Raw genomic sequence first — 12,867 nt, 5'->3', positions numbered from 1 at the left:
GTTTCTCTGAAGAAAATTAATTTCAATCGTCGATGCATCTCGGTGGAAAATAGCACTGTGACTACAATTCTCTGCCCTTCCCACCTGAGCCATGAAACAAATTTCTATGCCAATCAAATTAGAATGGTATTCTCCTGTAGTATGGAAACCATTATTTCTCACCGATCACCAATCGTCGTCCAGTACCCGTGCCATACACCCACCACTTTGGTTTTTGTTTGGCAGAAGTCTGAACATCACATCCTAATACCATAGAAACTAGGTAGTACATTATTTTCTGGAGCATTGTTTTCAGTCTCTTCTGCAGCTCGAATGTAAAATCACTTTCCAATAAAGCAACGGTTCATCAAATTTTAATTGGGCGGCCTTCCCCATTGTACAGTTAACAAAGTGAAAAAATTATCAGAAAACAGAACATTTGTCTTCAGTTTATCACGAGACTGTGATAAAGCCTAATTTCGATATCCAAAGAATTATGTGATATTGGGGAGAGAACATGTGTAAATAGCTGATTACAAACAGTCTAACCTAAAACTTGCATCTAACTTGCTACCTCATGATGGCTCTTCTTTCTCTACTGGTGCAAACTAAGCTGTGCCCAGCCATCTTCTTGAGTTCCATCTCCTTCATGGTCCTCCTCGTCCTTTCCGCGTCTTCCAGCATTCCAGCCTCAAAGTACATGTTCGCCATCAAAACGTAGAACGTGACGTCGTTAGAACCCGACTGAAAGAGATCCTTGGCAACAAATTCAGCCAGCTCCAGGTTGCCATGAAGCCTGCAACCGCCGAGGAACGCACCCCAAATGCACTTGTCTGGCTGCATCGACATTCCCTTGATGATTTCATACGCTTCAACAAGTCTACCGGCACGTCCTAGCATGTCAACCATGCAGGCATAGTTCTCAAGTGTTGGTGATATATGGTAGTCCGTGACAATGCTGTCGAAAATCGCCAGCCCTTCATCAACAAGGCCAGAGTGGCCACACGCCACTAGAACCGCGGTCAACGTGAAGGAATTAGGCTTCACCCCTTGACCTTTCATCGCGGAGAAGAGATTGAGAGCCTCTTCAGGCTCACCATGGTTGGCATATGCACTGATCATGGCGCTCCATGACACAACACCAGGCTCGCGCAAACCTTCAAAAGCCTGTCTTGCGTAAACAATCTCGCCACATTTTGCGTACATATCCACAAGAACATTGCCGATCCTCGCATCAGTCTCGAGCCCATGACTCCTAGCGAGCTCGTGCACCCACTTCCCTGTCTCAAGGGCTCCCTGGCGTGTGCAAGCTGAAAGCACACTGACCAGAGTGACAGCGTCAAACCCCACCTTCTCACTAAGCATCCTGTGGAAGAACTTGATCGCCCGAACCCCATCGCCATTCTGCTCATACATGGCAACCATCGTGTTCCAGGACACCACGGTTCGCGCAGCCATTCCATCAAACAACTCTTTTGCCGACGCGATGCTCCCGCACTTGCCATACATGGCGATGAGCGCGTTCACCAGCGGCAGATTCGCATCGAACCCCAGCTTGATCACGAACCCATGAACCATCTCCCCGGCAGCGAGACATTCCTGTCCCTGCAGACACGGCAGGAAACTGATCAGAGTGATCTCATTTGGGAGCACGCCCTGGTCAACCATCGAGCCGAACACCGCAGCCGCCTGACCGAACAAGCAGTTCTGCGCGTAGCCCGCGACCATGGCCGTCCACGAGACGACCGTGCGGGCACCGGCGGCGGCTGCCAAGAACACCTGCTCCGCGTCCGCCACCTCCCCCTCCTGGCAGTACATGGCGATGAGCGCGCTGTGCACGAAGCCGTCGCCGGCGAGCGCGAACCTCACCGCGTCCCCGTGCGCGGCCCGCCCGAGCCGCGGGGCGCGCGCCGCCGCGCACGCCGGGAGCACGATCGGGTATGTGTAGCAGTCCGGTGCGACGCCCGCGGCGCGCATCCGCTTGTAGAGCTGGAGCGCGTCCGCAGCGGGGGAGTTGGCCGGGACGGAGGAGTGGGAGTGGGCGTGGGCGCGGAGGAGGGTGTTCCACATGTAGGCATCGCGGTGCGGCGCGGCGTCGAACACCCTGCGGGCGTACGCGAGGGAGCGCGGGGCGGCCGCGGCGAGGAGCCTGGTGGCGAAGGCTGGGTTGGCGGCGACGCCGTGGAGGACGGCGCGGGCGTGGATAGGGAGGAGGGTGCGGAGGGAGGAGACGCCGGCGGCTGAGAGGAGGCCGATGTAGTGGCGGACGAGGGCCGCGGCGGCGGTGGGCGGTTGCGGGAGGGTAGTAGGGGGCATCTGTTGGACCTCACCTCAGACCGCCGCTGACTGAGTTGGGTTTCACCACGCAGAAATAACTAAGCATATGCTACGGCTTCTTGTACAAAAGTTTACGTACATGTCGAAATTTCTTTGGTTTGCTTGAAGCATTTGAATTTTTTGAATGTGTTGGTACTAACAATTGTATCCAAATTTGATGCCATTATGAAATGCCTTCACCTACATGGCTACATTGCCAAACAAACTGGCAAGTTACAGAGATTATGAATGAAATACATGAGATTAAAATTAAAGGATGTTATGCAAAAGCAACGTTTGCAACATTTAGTAGTGTCGCGGCGCCATTCAGACGCATTAATCTCTCAGCAAAAAACTCTTCTCTGGACTTCTCATGGAAGTAACTGCTCATGTTACACTAGTGTTGCTAGAGACTCTGGGTAGATTCAGCTAACAATGGCAAAAACAAGTCGGGAGACAATTTGAAAGTTTCCGATTCTTCTACTTCATGTTAATGGTGGACTTGATCTGCTCAACCAGATGGGGCAGGACCCTGATGCTGTCGTCGATGGATCTGTTCACGCACGACTCCAGCTCATTGGTTGCGTCCGTCTTCATCTTCTGGAGCTTTGCTGCTTCAAACTTGTCTTGGCAGACCATCAACGAGCGATTCAACCTTTCCTGGAACAATGATACATACGCACCAGGGTGTAAATGACACAATAATTTTGCGCTGGCGATATATGCTGCCTGTTATCTAACTGCTGGTTTATTCAGGTAAATCATTGACAAAATTATTAAGAAAGCTAGATGAAGTGTTATGTAACCCTGCAAAGTGTAGAAAATGTATGCCCTTAAATAGCAATGCACAAAGAACAGAGCTCTGAAGAAGAACCTAACCTAATGCAATTAAGCATTATATATTTATCATGCTCAGTTGTTTGTGAATAAATGACTACCGTTCCCCTGTTAAATGCTTTCTTTTCCTCTAGCTGCTAAGATGTTTCAGTTCGCCAGGTTGTCTCTTGCCTGTTCATGGATTCAGCAGGCAGTTTAAAAGGTTGACCTATTTGGTAATCTCCAGATCTATGCTTATTTTCAACCTCCCTTCCTATTTGATATAGATAATGGAGGGACAAACATTATTATTAGAGTTCTAACTATTGCATATTTGTATGAGTAAGCTCTTGATTCTATTTTAACGACAGAGCCAACTGCACGAAGAAATATACTCCCTCCGTTCCTAAATATTTGTCTTTCTAGAGATTTCAACAAGTGACTACATACGGAGCAAAATGAGTAAATCTACGCTCTAAAATATGTCTATATACATCCGTATGTGGTAGTCCAGTTGAAATCTCTAAAAAGACAAATATTTAGGAACGGAGGGAGTATATATTAGGATCTGTCATCTGACCTACCTATCCTGGTGCAAAGAGATTTGTCCCAAGTATTTGTTGACATGTCACACAAACAATTATCCAAATCACTGGCTCATTGCTTATTCAAATCATGGATGGAACATATCACGTTCAAAAAAAAGCATCGAACATATGTATGCTATTTTACTCACAGACTTAATACATCATCAACAGATAATCATGCAAAAACACGGTGCGAATGCAGGTCGGCATGCACATATTTTTGAAGTGTTTGTGAAAGCCAGTGGCAACTACTGAATTCAAATGTCTCAAGTTAAATATAACTTGGTGAATATGGCATTTTCATTCAGATAGAGCATAAGTCATAGGCATAATTCAATAGAAATTGAGAAGGCAGTCAAATAGCTGCAGTTTGATTTCCACAAAGAACTACAAAGTAGATGATACAGCAACAGAACTATAACTTGATTGCAAGAAATGATAGTGGCTAAACTCGATACAAACAAAGACGGTCTTAAGTTATTTTTTTTAATAGAAACTAGTATAAGATGTATTAAAAAAATAATATAGGTGGATGAAACCGGAAGTACCTGGAACTTGGCCATCTCGGTCTCAACAACATTGTTGGCAGAAAGAGCGGGCACACCACAGTTCTCTACACAGCTGGTGATCCCGTCTTGAGTCCGTCGCCTATCAAAGCAGTCATGTGCACACTTGAAGTACTCTTTCTGAAAATCGCCAGAGAAAAATAAATCCAAAGAGGCGTCAGCATTGGTGTTTCTAACCCCCTGCTACGAAAAATCAAGCATATCAGCATGTTTCATGTAGAACTATCTTTCCCCTTCCCAATATGATGAGACTGGCCGATCACCTTCAACAATTAGTGTGAACCATGCATCTTTTCCCTTCCCAATAATGTCCCATGATTTCAAGTGCTCACACCATACAACAGAGCAATACTAAGAAAATTACAGAATCAGGACAAACATTACAAAATTATCACCGAGAACCAATATATATCAATAAATAGTATACTTGCTCCACTACCGGGGTTACTGAAATTCCTACATATCTAGCAGCTACAATCCCCCAAAGTTGAGGTCGCTCCATCTCAAATCTGTACCGTGAGTTAAAAAGAACCCCAATCATATCCCATGAACTACATTAGAACAACCCATGTATCCAGTAATCATGTACCTGGAACAGCTAAAACAACTAGCATTGAACTGCGGCGCAACTGGACACCAACAAATTTCATGACTGCCGCAAGATTAGCATCCTCCGTCCTGAAATTACCCATCCCTAAAATCTCGCGGAACAAATCGACGAATCCCCCTAACCAACCCGAGATTCCGTGAACAGGCAACGGGATTACCCGCTCCTCGGCCCTAAGACCGCATCCTAGAGCAAACCCCGAATTTGGAGTCTAAGGCGGCGGGGGCGGGCTCACCTGCAGAGTGAAGTTGACATGGTCCTGCACGCCCTCGAGGTGCTTCTGGGCGGCGACGTTCACCTCCTCCAGCTTCTTCCGGATCCGGTCCGCCACGATCCTCTCCTCCATGGAGCCCGCGTGGTCCATCGAGCTTCACGACTTGGTTCCGGCTCGGCTTGAGGACGGGGGAGAAGGGGGGAGGGGTGCGGTCGGTCGGCTATTTCTCGGCCGTGCTTTTCTTGGTGGGGAGGGCAGAACTGGAAGCGAGTCGGAAGGGGACGAGGTGGGGGTGGAGGTTGAGGGTTTAATGAGACGCGCTAGGGTTCTACGGCGGCTGCAGAACCCGAACCCGAACCTGACATGAGTTCAACAGCTCGGAAATACTACTACGACATCCTGCTTACTAACCTTTTTTACAAGAAACAACAGGGAAGACATCGCCTGTTTTTGGAATTAAGGAAAAACTGTTTTTTGAAAAGAAAAAGACATACCCACTGCAATTTTGCAAGATGATGCGCACAGTCAAATTTGAGGCCTTATTGTTGGATTTGTTTTGAGGACGTATGTTAAGTATAGAAATTGTAAACTTGCTTCATCAAGTTACTTATTTCTTGCAACCCTGCACAAGAAAAGATAGGCAGTTAGAGCATCTCCAACAGCCGCGCTATGCACCACGCGCAAAAAACCTGTTTGCCGCGCGCGCTTCGGCTGGTTTAGCGCGGCCGCGAGCGCTGACTCCAACAGTCGCGCTATAATGCAGCGCGCGTCGCTCCAGCAGCGCGCAAAAATACAGCGCGCGTGACTTAGCCACAAAATGAGTTTGAAACAATTATCAAAATGCAATGAACATGTGAAATTTGTCACAAACATCTTCCAACCAAGTTCATGCCCACAAGTTCATCCAACCAAGTTCAAAATGCAAACTAAAGTTCAAGACATAAATGAAAGACACATCAAACATCTTCCTCGTCTTCGTCCTCATCTTCCGAAGACGATTCTTCCGCCTCGGAAGATGAATATTCCTCCCTATCCTCATCACGCATCACATCACGTGAAGCTCCGACGGTGTTGACAAGATCTTCAACGGCATCTTCATGGGAATGTGTGTGAGGAGGCACATCGAAAGACATTCCACCCATGGCCGGAGGTGCACCCATGCCTCCCATAAGAGTAGCGAAACTCATGCCTCCCATGGCGGCCATAGCGTCAGAGGGTGATCCAAAGCCACCCATGCCTCCTATGGCGGCCGGAGGTGCACCCATGCCTCCCATGGCCGGAGGTGCACCCATGCCTCCCATGGCGCCCAAGCCACCCATGCCTCCTATGGCGGCCGGAGGTGCACCCATGCCTCCCATGGCGGCCGGAGGTGCACCCATGCCTCCCATGGCGCCCAAGCCACCCATGCCTCCCATGGCGTCAAGGCCGTCGCCACCCATGCCGCCAAGGCCAAGGCCACCGGCACCCATGCCGCCAAGGCCACCGCCAGCCATGCCGCCAAGGCCACCGCCGGCGCTTCGGTAGCCGCCGCGGCCGTCGAACGCCCTGCAAGCTTCTTTCCCCTCGCCTTCGTGCCGCCGGAGCCGTCCGCCGCCTTGTTTTTATTCGCCGAAGTTTTGCCCTTCTTCGGCCGCGCCGCATTGGGGAGCTTCGACGGTGCGGAGGCGGCACGGGACGGCGCCGGCGCGATGCCACCCGTCGTCGTGGTCATCCGCGGCGGCAAGAAGAGGCTGCGCGCGAGGCCGGCGCTTGGCGGAGCTCCGGCGGTGGCGACGCCAACGCTCCCAACGCTAGGGTTTTCGGCTGCGGCGGCGGCGGGGGGGGGGGTCGCGGCTGTAGAAAGGTGAGCGAGGTGCCGGTGTGCGCGTCCATGGGTGGCAGGGCGCCGCGCCGGCGCGCGCGGGGCATAGGAGGAGGAGAGGAGAGAGTGCGGCGCGAGCAGTCGAGTGTGCCGCGCGCTGTAGCAGGCGCCCAAAATACACCGCGCGGGATGGTGTTGCCGACAGCGCGCCCAACTCGTTATAGCGCGCGCCGTTTTTGCACGCCCGCTGGAGCGACCCGCCGCGTTGCGCGCGCGCTAAAACCAACTAATTTGCGGCGCGACGCTAGTTTAGCGCGGCTGTTGGAGATGCTCTTACAACGCACCTGTCTGGCCACTCTAGTAATGCGATGCTTCTTGCAAGAATATAAGGGTGCCTCGACCAATGGACCAATGTGACGTTCAATAGACTGAGGGTGTTGTTGTTTTTTTCTCCCCCAGCTGATTCTGTGATGAGACAAAAACAATGGTTTGAATGGCTATTGTCATTTTATATAATATTACATACTTTTGTTTAAACATTTTAAAGGTTATAATAATATACACTGGTTTGCTACCTTCTTAGCAGTCGATGTTGTCACTATGTCAGTGGCCATTGACATCAGAGATTGGGGTTGACGACATCCCATTTATTGATAAAAGAGTCTCGTCATGTTGCCTCTCGAAATGTCATCAAAGAACCAAAAGAGTATCAAATGAACCCTACCATATATATTGAGGAGCTCTTAAGATCATAAAGATCTTAAGACACCAAGGCTTGAAAATTCTATAGGGGATCATGCGACAACAATGTTGATGGCTTTGGATGGCTTGAGGAGCCAGAAGTTAAGAAGTTTCAAATTTGTGGACCTAGCACTTCTCGTGGTGGATAGAGGCTGGCACACAAACTATTGAAGAAGTAACAATAGGGCAAACAATGCAAGAGGGACACATTCCGAAACACTTACTTTGATATTGCTATAGATCCAACCAGTCAATATATGACAAATAGTTTTCACCGCATTCAACGAGTATTATTGTTTAACATCCACTAGGTGAAATCCGAATCACTAGCCTAACAACACCTTTAAGGCAAAATGATATACTTGCATTTGCATGGATGGATTTGATAGGTCAAAGGGTTATCATATTAAAAAGTTTGAATGGTGGGTAGAACACCTCAACATCCTCGCCATAACCATAAAGTAAATTTTAGATCTTCATTGGCAGTCCGAAGTCTTTATTCCAGTGCATTCAACTTTCCTACAATCTACTTGTACATACTGACGGTGTCCTGGCTAAGGGGCCTCTCACCATGTTGACTCCCGTCCTGGTGCGCCTGGGTGAGGACCCCTTGCCAGTTTCGTCTTGGGTCTTATTGAGCAGCCCATGACGTATACAAAGAAAATTCCAGAAGACTTGACGTGCACGATAAGACGCTAGATTCGTGAAGGAATCAGCCTCATACGTAGATCCGTGTACCCTAGGACCCCCATTATGCATATAAGCCGAGGGGCCAGGTTTGTAGAAAGACATCATAAAATCTGTCGGTGCTTTGCATTCTTGATACACTCCAACACAACAATGTTGGAAATATGCCCTAGAGGCAATAATAAATTGGTTGTTACTCCCTCCATCCCGTAATATAAGAACATTTTCCAATTCTCCACCAAGTCGCTATACCTGGCCATTGCTCCATCCGCCGCCCCCTCCCTCTTTTGATGGTTTGGTCCATCCGCCTGCCTCTGAAGATCCGCATCTTCATGTGGCAATGGGTTCACGGTCGGATCCCGTCCGGGGTGGAGGTGCGCAAGCGCAATGGCCTGGGTACTGGCATATGCCCGCCCTGTGGGGTTCCTGAAGACTCGAACCACATTTTCTTCTCCTGTGTTTCCGCCCAGTTCCTCTGGAGCTGTTTTCGCGAAGCGGTCGGTGGAGATTGGTTCCACACCAACTTCCCGGACTTATTGACAAACTCCAGATGTCCCCCGTGACTTCTCGCCACATTAGGTGGCTTGAGAGACTGTCCGCAATAAGCTAGTGATTCAGCGGACTCCTCTTCGTCGGTCTACTGATGCTCTCTTCAAACTCTCGGGTTTCTTGCAGCTTTGGCGGCCGCTTAGCCGCCACTTGGACCGCGGCGCCATCTCAGCCTTCATCGCCGACCTCTGATCGATAGCCGTCCGCCTGTCGCCGCCGCCTCCGCCGGAGCCAGACTAGGCGACATCTTCGTCCGGCGTGTTTGTCACGCCCAATATGCGACCCTACCCAAAAGGAACTCGAAAGTCCCACCAAGGATAGACCCGCATATTGAAACGCTTTTGCAAGGTGGATATCATTACATCAACATTACATAATAGATGGGGATACATACATATAAGGCATACAATGCCACACGAATACAACAATACATCATACATAAGAGCAACATCCGACTACGGATGAATCATAAACAGAAACTCAAACGACATCCACCCTGCTAGCCCAGGCTACCGACCTGGAACCTATCCCCTGATCGAAGTAGCAGAAGAAGAACTCAACGCAAGCAAGCATCGCTCTCGCGTCATGACCATCGTGAAACCTGTACCTGCAACTGTTGTTGTTTTAATCTGTGAGCCACGAGGACTCAGCAATCCCATTACCATGGGTATCAAGACTAGCAAAGCTTAATAGGAAAGGAAGGGGAAAAGTGGTGAGGCTGCAGCAGCGACTAAGCATGATATGGTGGCTAACATATGCAAATAAGAGCGAGAAGAGAGCAAGCGGAACGGTCGTCAACTAGCAATGATCAAGAAGTGATCCTGAACTCCTACTTACGTCAAACATAACACAGAAACCGTGTTCACCTCTCGGACTCCGCCGAGAAGAGACCATCACGGCTACAAACGCGGTTGATGCGTTTTAATTCGGATCTGGTGTCAAGTTGTCTACAACCGGACATTAACAAATTCCCATCTGCCTATAACCACAGGCACGGCTTTCGAAAGATTATACCCTGCAGGGGTGTCCCAACTTAGCCCATGACAAGCTCTCGCGATCAACGAAGCAATAGACCTTCTCCCAGGAAGACCCGATCAAACTCGGAATCCCGGTTTACAAGACTTTTCGACAATGGTAAAACAAGACCAGCAAAGCCGCCCGATGCGCCGACATCCTGATAGAAGCTGCACATATCTCATTCTCAGGGTAACACCGGATGAGTCAAGCTACGAGTAAAACCAGACCTCGAGTTGCCAAGAGGTGGCCCCGCAGGTTGCTCAGTTCGGACCAACACTTAGACAAGCACTGGCCCGGGGGGGCTAAATAAAGATGACCCTCGGGTTGGCCGACCCAAGGGAAAGGATAGGTGGTGGTGAGGCAAATGGTAAAACCAAGGTTGGGCCTTGCTGGAGGAGTTTTATTCAAAGCGAACTGTCAAGGGGGTCCCATAAATCACCCGACCGCGTAAGAAACGCAAAAATCCGGGAACATAACACCGGTATGACGGAAACTAGGGCGGCAAGAGTGGAACAAAACACTAGGCAAAAGGCCGAGTCTTCCATCCTTTACCAAGTATATAGATGCATTAATAATATAAGAGATATTGTGATATCCCAACCAAAATCCTGTCCACCATGGAGAAATCTTCAACTTCACCTGCAACTAGCAACGCTATAAGAGGGCTGAGCGAAAGCGGTAACATAGCCAAACAACGGTTTGCATAGGTAAGGTGTCAAAGGTTAGAGGTTCATGGCAATATGGGATGGCTCGATAAACAGGTGATAGGTAGCGCAGCAAAGCGATAGAACGAAGCAACTAGCATAGCAATGATAGTAGTGAGATCCAGGGTAGCGGTCATCTTGCCTGAAATCCCGCAAGGAAGAAGAACGAGTCCATGAAGAAGACGAACGGATGAAGCCGAACCAAGCGTAGACGAACGAATCCTCACGATCGCAATGAAACAGGAACTATCGAGAATAAGCACACAACATAGTAAACACACGACACATGAACAAGGCATGATGCACACACGAGCATGATGCATGACAAAGCTACATGAAGCTACTCATGGCAAGAGATGATGCAAATAAGAGCAACACATCAAGGCAAGTTTAAATGAGGCCGGGAACAACATATAACACTTCCGGTAAGTCCTCATATGCATATTTCGATAGTTGGTCCAGATCTGAATAAACATTATGTTCAAGTTGTTAAACAACAAGTTAAGATGCACAACGATGATCTACACGAGATTCTAGTCAAGTTACATATGAAGTTCATTTAGTTCGGAGCTACGATATAGAAGATATGAGCAAAACAAGTTAAACATGGCATTGATGCAAAATGCATACAAACATCAAGCAAACACCTCAAAACAAGGATGCAACATGATAATATGAAACTACATGCGAAATCAAGCAAGTTTCATATAGAGCACACTCAAAACGGAGCAACGGTTCAACACATGCACGCTATACAAGTTTAAAGGACAAGCTGCCCAAAATAGCAACTAGGCATATTGCAAGCATCAAAACAATATGCTACAGCACCCAAACATAATAACAAAAGGCACGGACATGATGTACAGGTAGAGCACAACAACACATGAACACTGAGCTATCTCTAGAAGTCACTAGAACATGCTCAAACACACATGGTAAGATTGCAAGTTTTAACAATTCAGACTTTACAGAAAATAACAGCACGATGCAATGTTTAGAGCTAACAAACAACATGTTACAGGAACTTATCATGGCAAACAAAGGCATGGCATGAATCTACTAATTACATAGATCAAAAGTCTCTTACTGACCATAAGCCAAAAGGGATCATAAAATATAATGGCACCCACGTAAACATAGCAAGTTTTATTACAGATTCATACTTGGCAGGAACATAAAAATGAAGGCATGTAGATGAGCTTGTGCAACTCACTACAGAGCAATACATGGCATGGCAAGGCACCCAACAGTAAGAAGGCATGTTTGTGAAGCTAAGCAAGTCAAGTACAAGTTCATAGCATGCAAGGATCAACTATAGCAAGCTTGGCCAAATTGAATAACACGTAAACAATCTGCCAGGAAACAGAATGAAGCAAAAGTAGAGCACTAAAATGACATGCTAGACTACTTCATAATTGCAACCATGACCATGGATGGATAGACAATAACCTCTAGTTCGAAACACCCTTACTGAAGTATCTCAAATTATGCATGTATCTCTCTGTAGCAACATGTTTACATGGCAACATTTAACAGCAAAACAGGGACTAAAATCAGCTTTAACACGGTGCCTAGTTTGCATGCTTGTGCTAGTCACCACATTGATCACAAAAATACATGGCAAGCACCACTGTAAAGAAGACATAGCATAGTTCAAAACACATGTAGGAACCAACCTCATAGGATGCACACATCAATCATGGCAAAAATGACAAAAGAGCTCGTTCTGATAACAGACAGCAGATAATGAAATGAAGCACTCTTGCAACGATGATTCGGGCATCTAGATGACCTCAAAAGAATATGATGCAATGGAATGAAATGATGTACTCTTCGAGACTAACAATTTGACATATAACACGCGCAAAACGGAGCTATGGATGCAGAGTTACGGCAGGTCAACGTATGCAACTTTTTTACAGAAACTGGGGACTTAGTCGTTTCAGGAAAAAAAACATATGAGCGTAGTATACTAAACGATGCTCTGTGCGGGTTTAGGCGGGTGGCTCACCACGTGGGCTTGGCCCAAGATGGTGCTGCAGGCTGGGGGGGTTCGGTGGCTGGGCCGGGCCTCAGGAGGCCCAAGCGGAGTTGCTCGTCCTCCTCCCGATCTCGACCAGATCGGGGAGACAGGGACGACGGCGGGGCCGAAGGCGATCGCCGGCGGGGAGCGAGGCGAGGCCGGGACGACGCCGGGGCCGGGAATGGGCAGATCGGCGGCGGGGGACCCCGGATCTAGTGGAGGCGGGGTCCGGCGACGGAGGAGCTCAGAAGTGGAGGCGG

General features: G+C 48.5%; 2 protein-coding genes across 2 annotated transcripts; both read right to left on the bottom strand.

The window, feature by feature from the left end:
• Positions 1 to 456: 456 nt before the first annotated feature.
• LOC119295173 (pentatricopeptide repeat-containing protein At3g12770-like) lies at positions 457 to 2,327 on the bottom strand. Its single transcript, XM_037573528.1, has one exon. It carries the CDS (start codon positions 2,293 to 2,295, stop codon positions 550 to 552), a length of 1,746 nt encoding a protein of 581 aa, XP_037429425.1. The 5' UTR covers positions 2,296 to 2,327; the 3' UTR covers positions 457 to 549.
• Positions 2,328 to 2,536: 209 nt separating this feature from the next.
• On the bottom strand, positions 2,537 to 5,408 carry LOC119295174 (protein FAM136A-like). The gene is made up of 3 exons (XM_037573529.1): positions 5,107 to 5,408; positions 4,247 to 4,384; positions 2,537 to 2,955 (listed from the first exon to the last, which is right to left on the bottom strand). Exons 1-3 carry the CDS (start codon positions 5,233 to 5,235, stop codon positions 2,776 to 2,778), a joined length of 447 nt encoding a protein of 148 aa, XP_037429426.1. The 5' UTR covers positions 5,236 to 5,408; the 3' UTR covers positions 2,537 to 2,775.
• Positions 5,409 to 12,867: the final 7,459 nt, after the last annotated feature.

The sequence above is a fragment of the Triticum dicoccoides genome, chromosome 4B (genome assembly GCF_002162155.2).
Source record: "Triticum dicoccoides isolate Atlit2015 ecotype Zavitan chromosome 4B, WEW_v2.0, whole genome shotgun sequence".
In the NCBI taxonomy this organism is placed as follows: Eukaryota; Viridiplantae; Streptophyta; class Magnoliopsida; order Poales; family Poaceae; genus Triticum; species Triticum dicoccoides.
The sequence above is the reverse complement of the archived record's forward strand: the minus strand, read 5'-3'. Positions and strand labels throughout refer to the sequence as shown.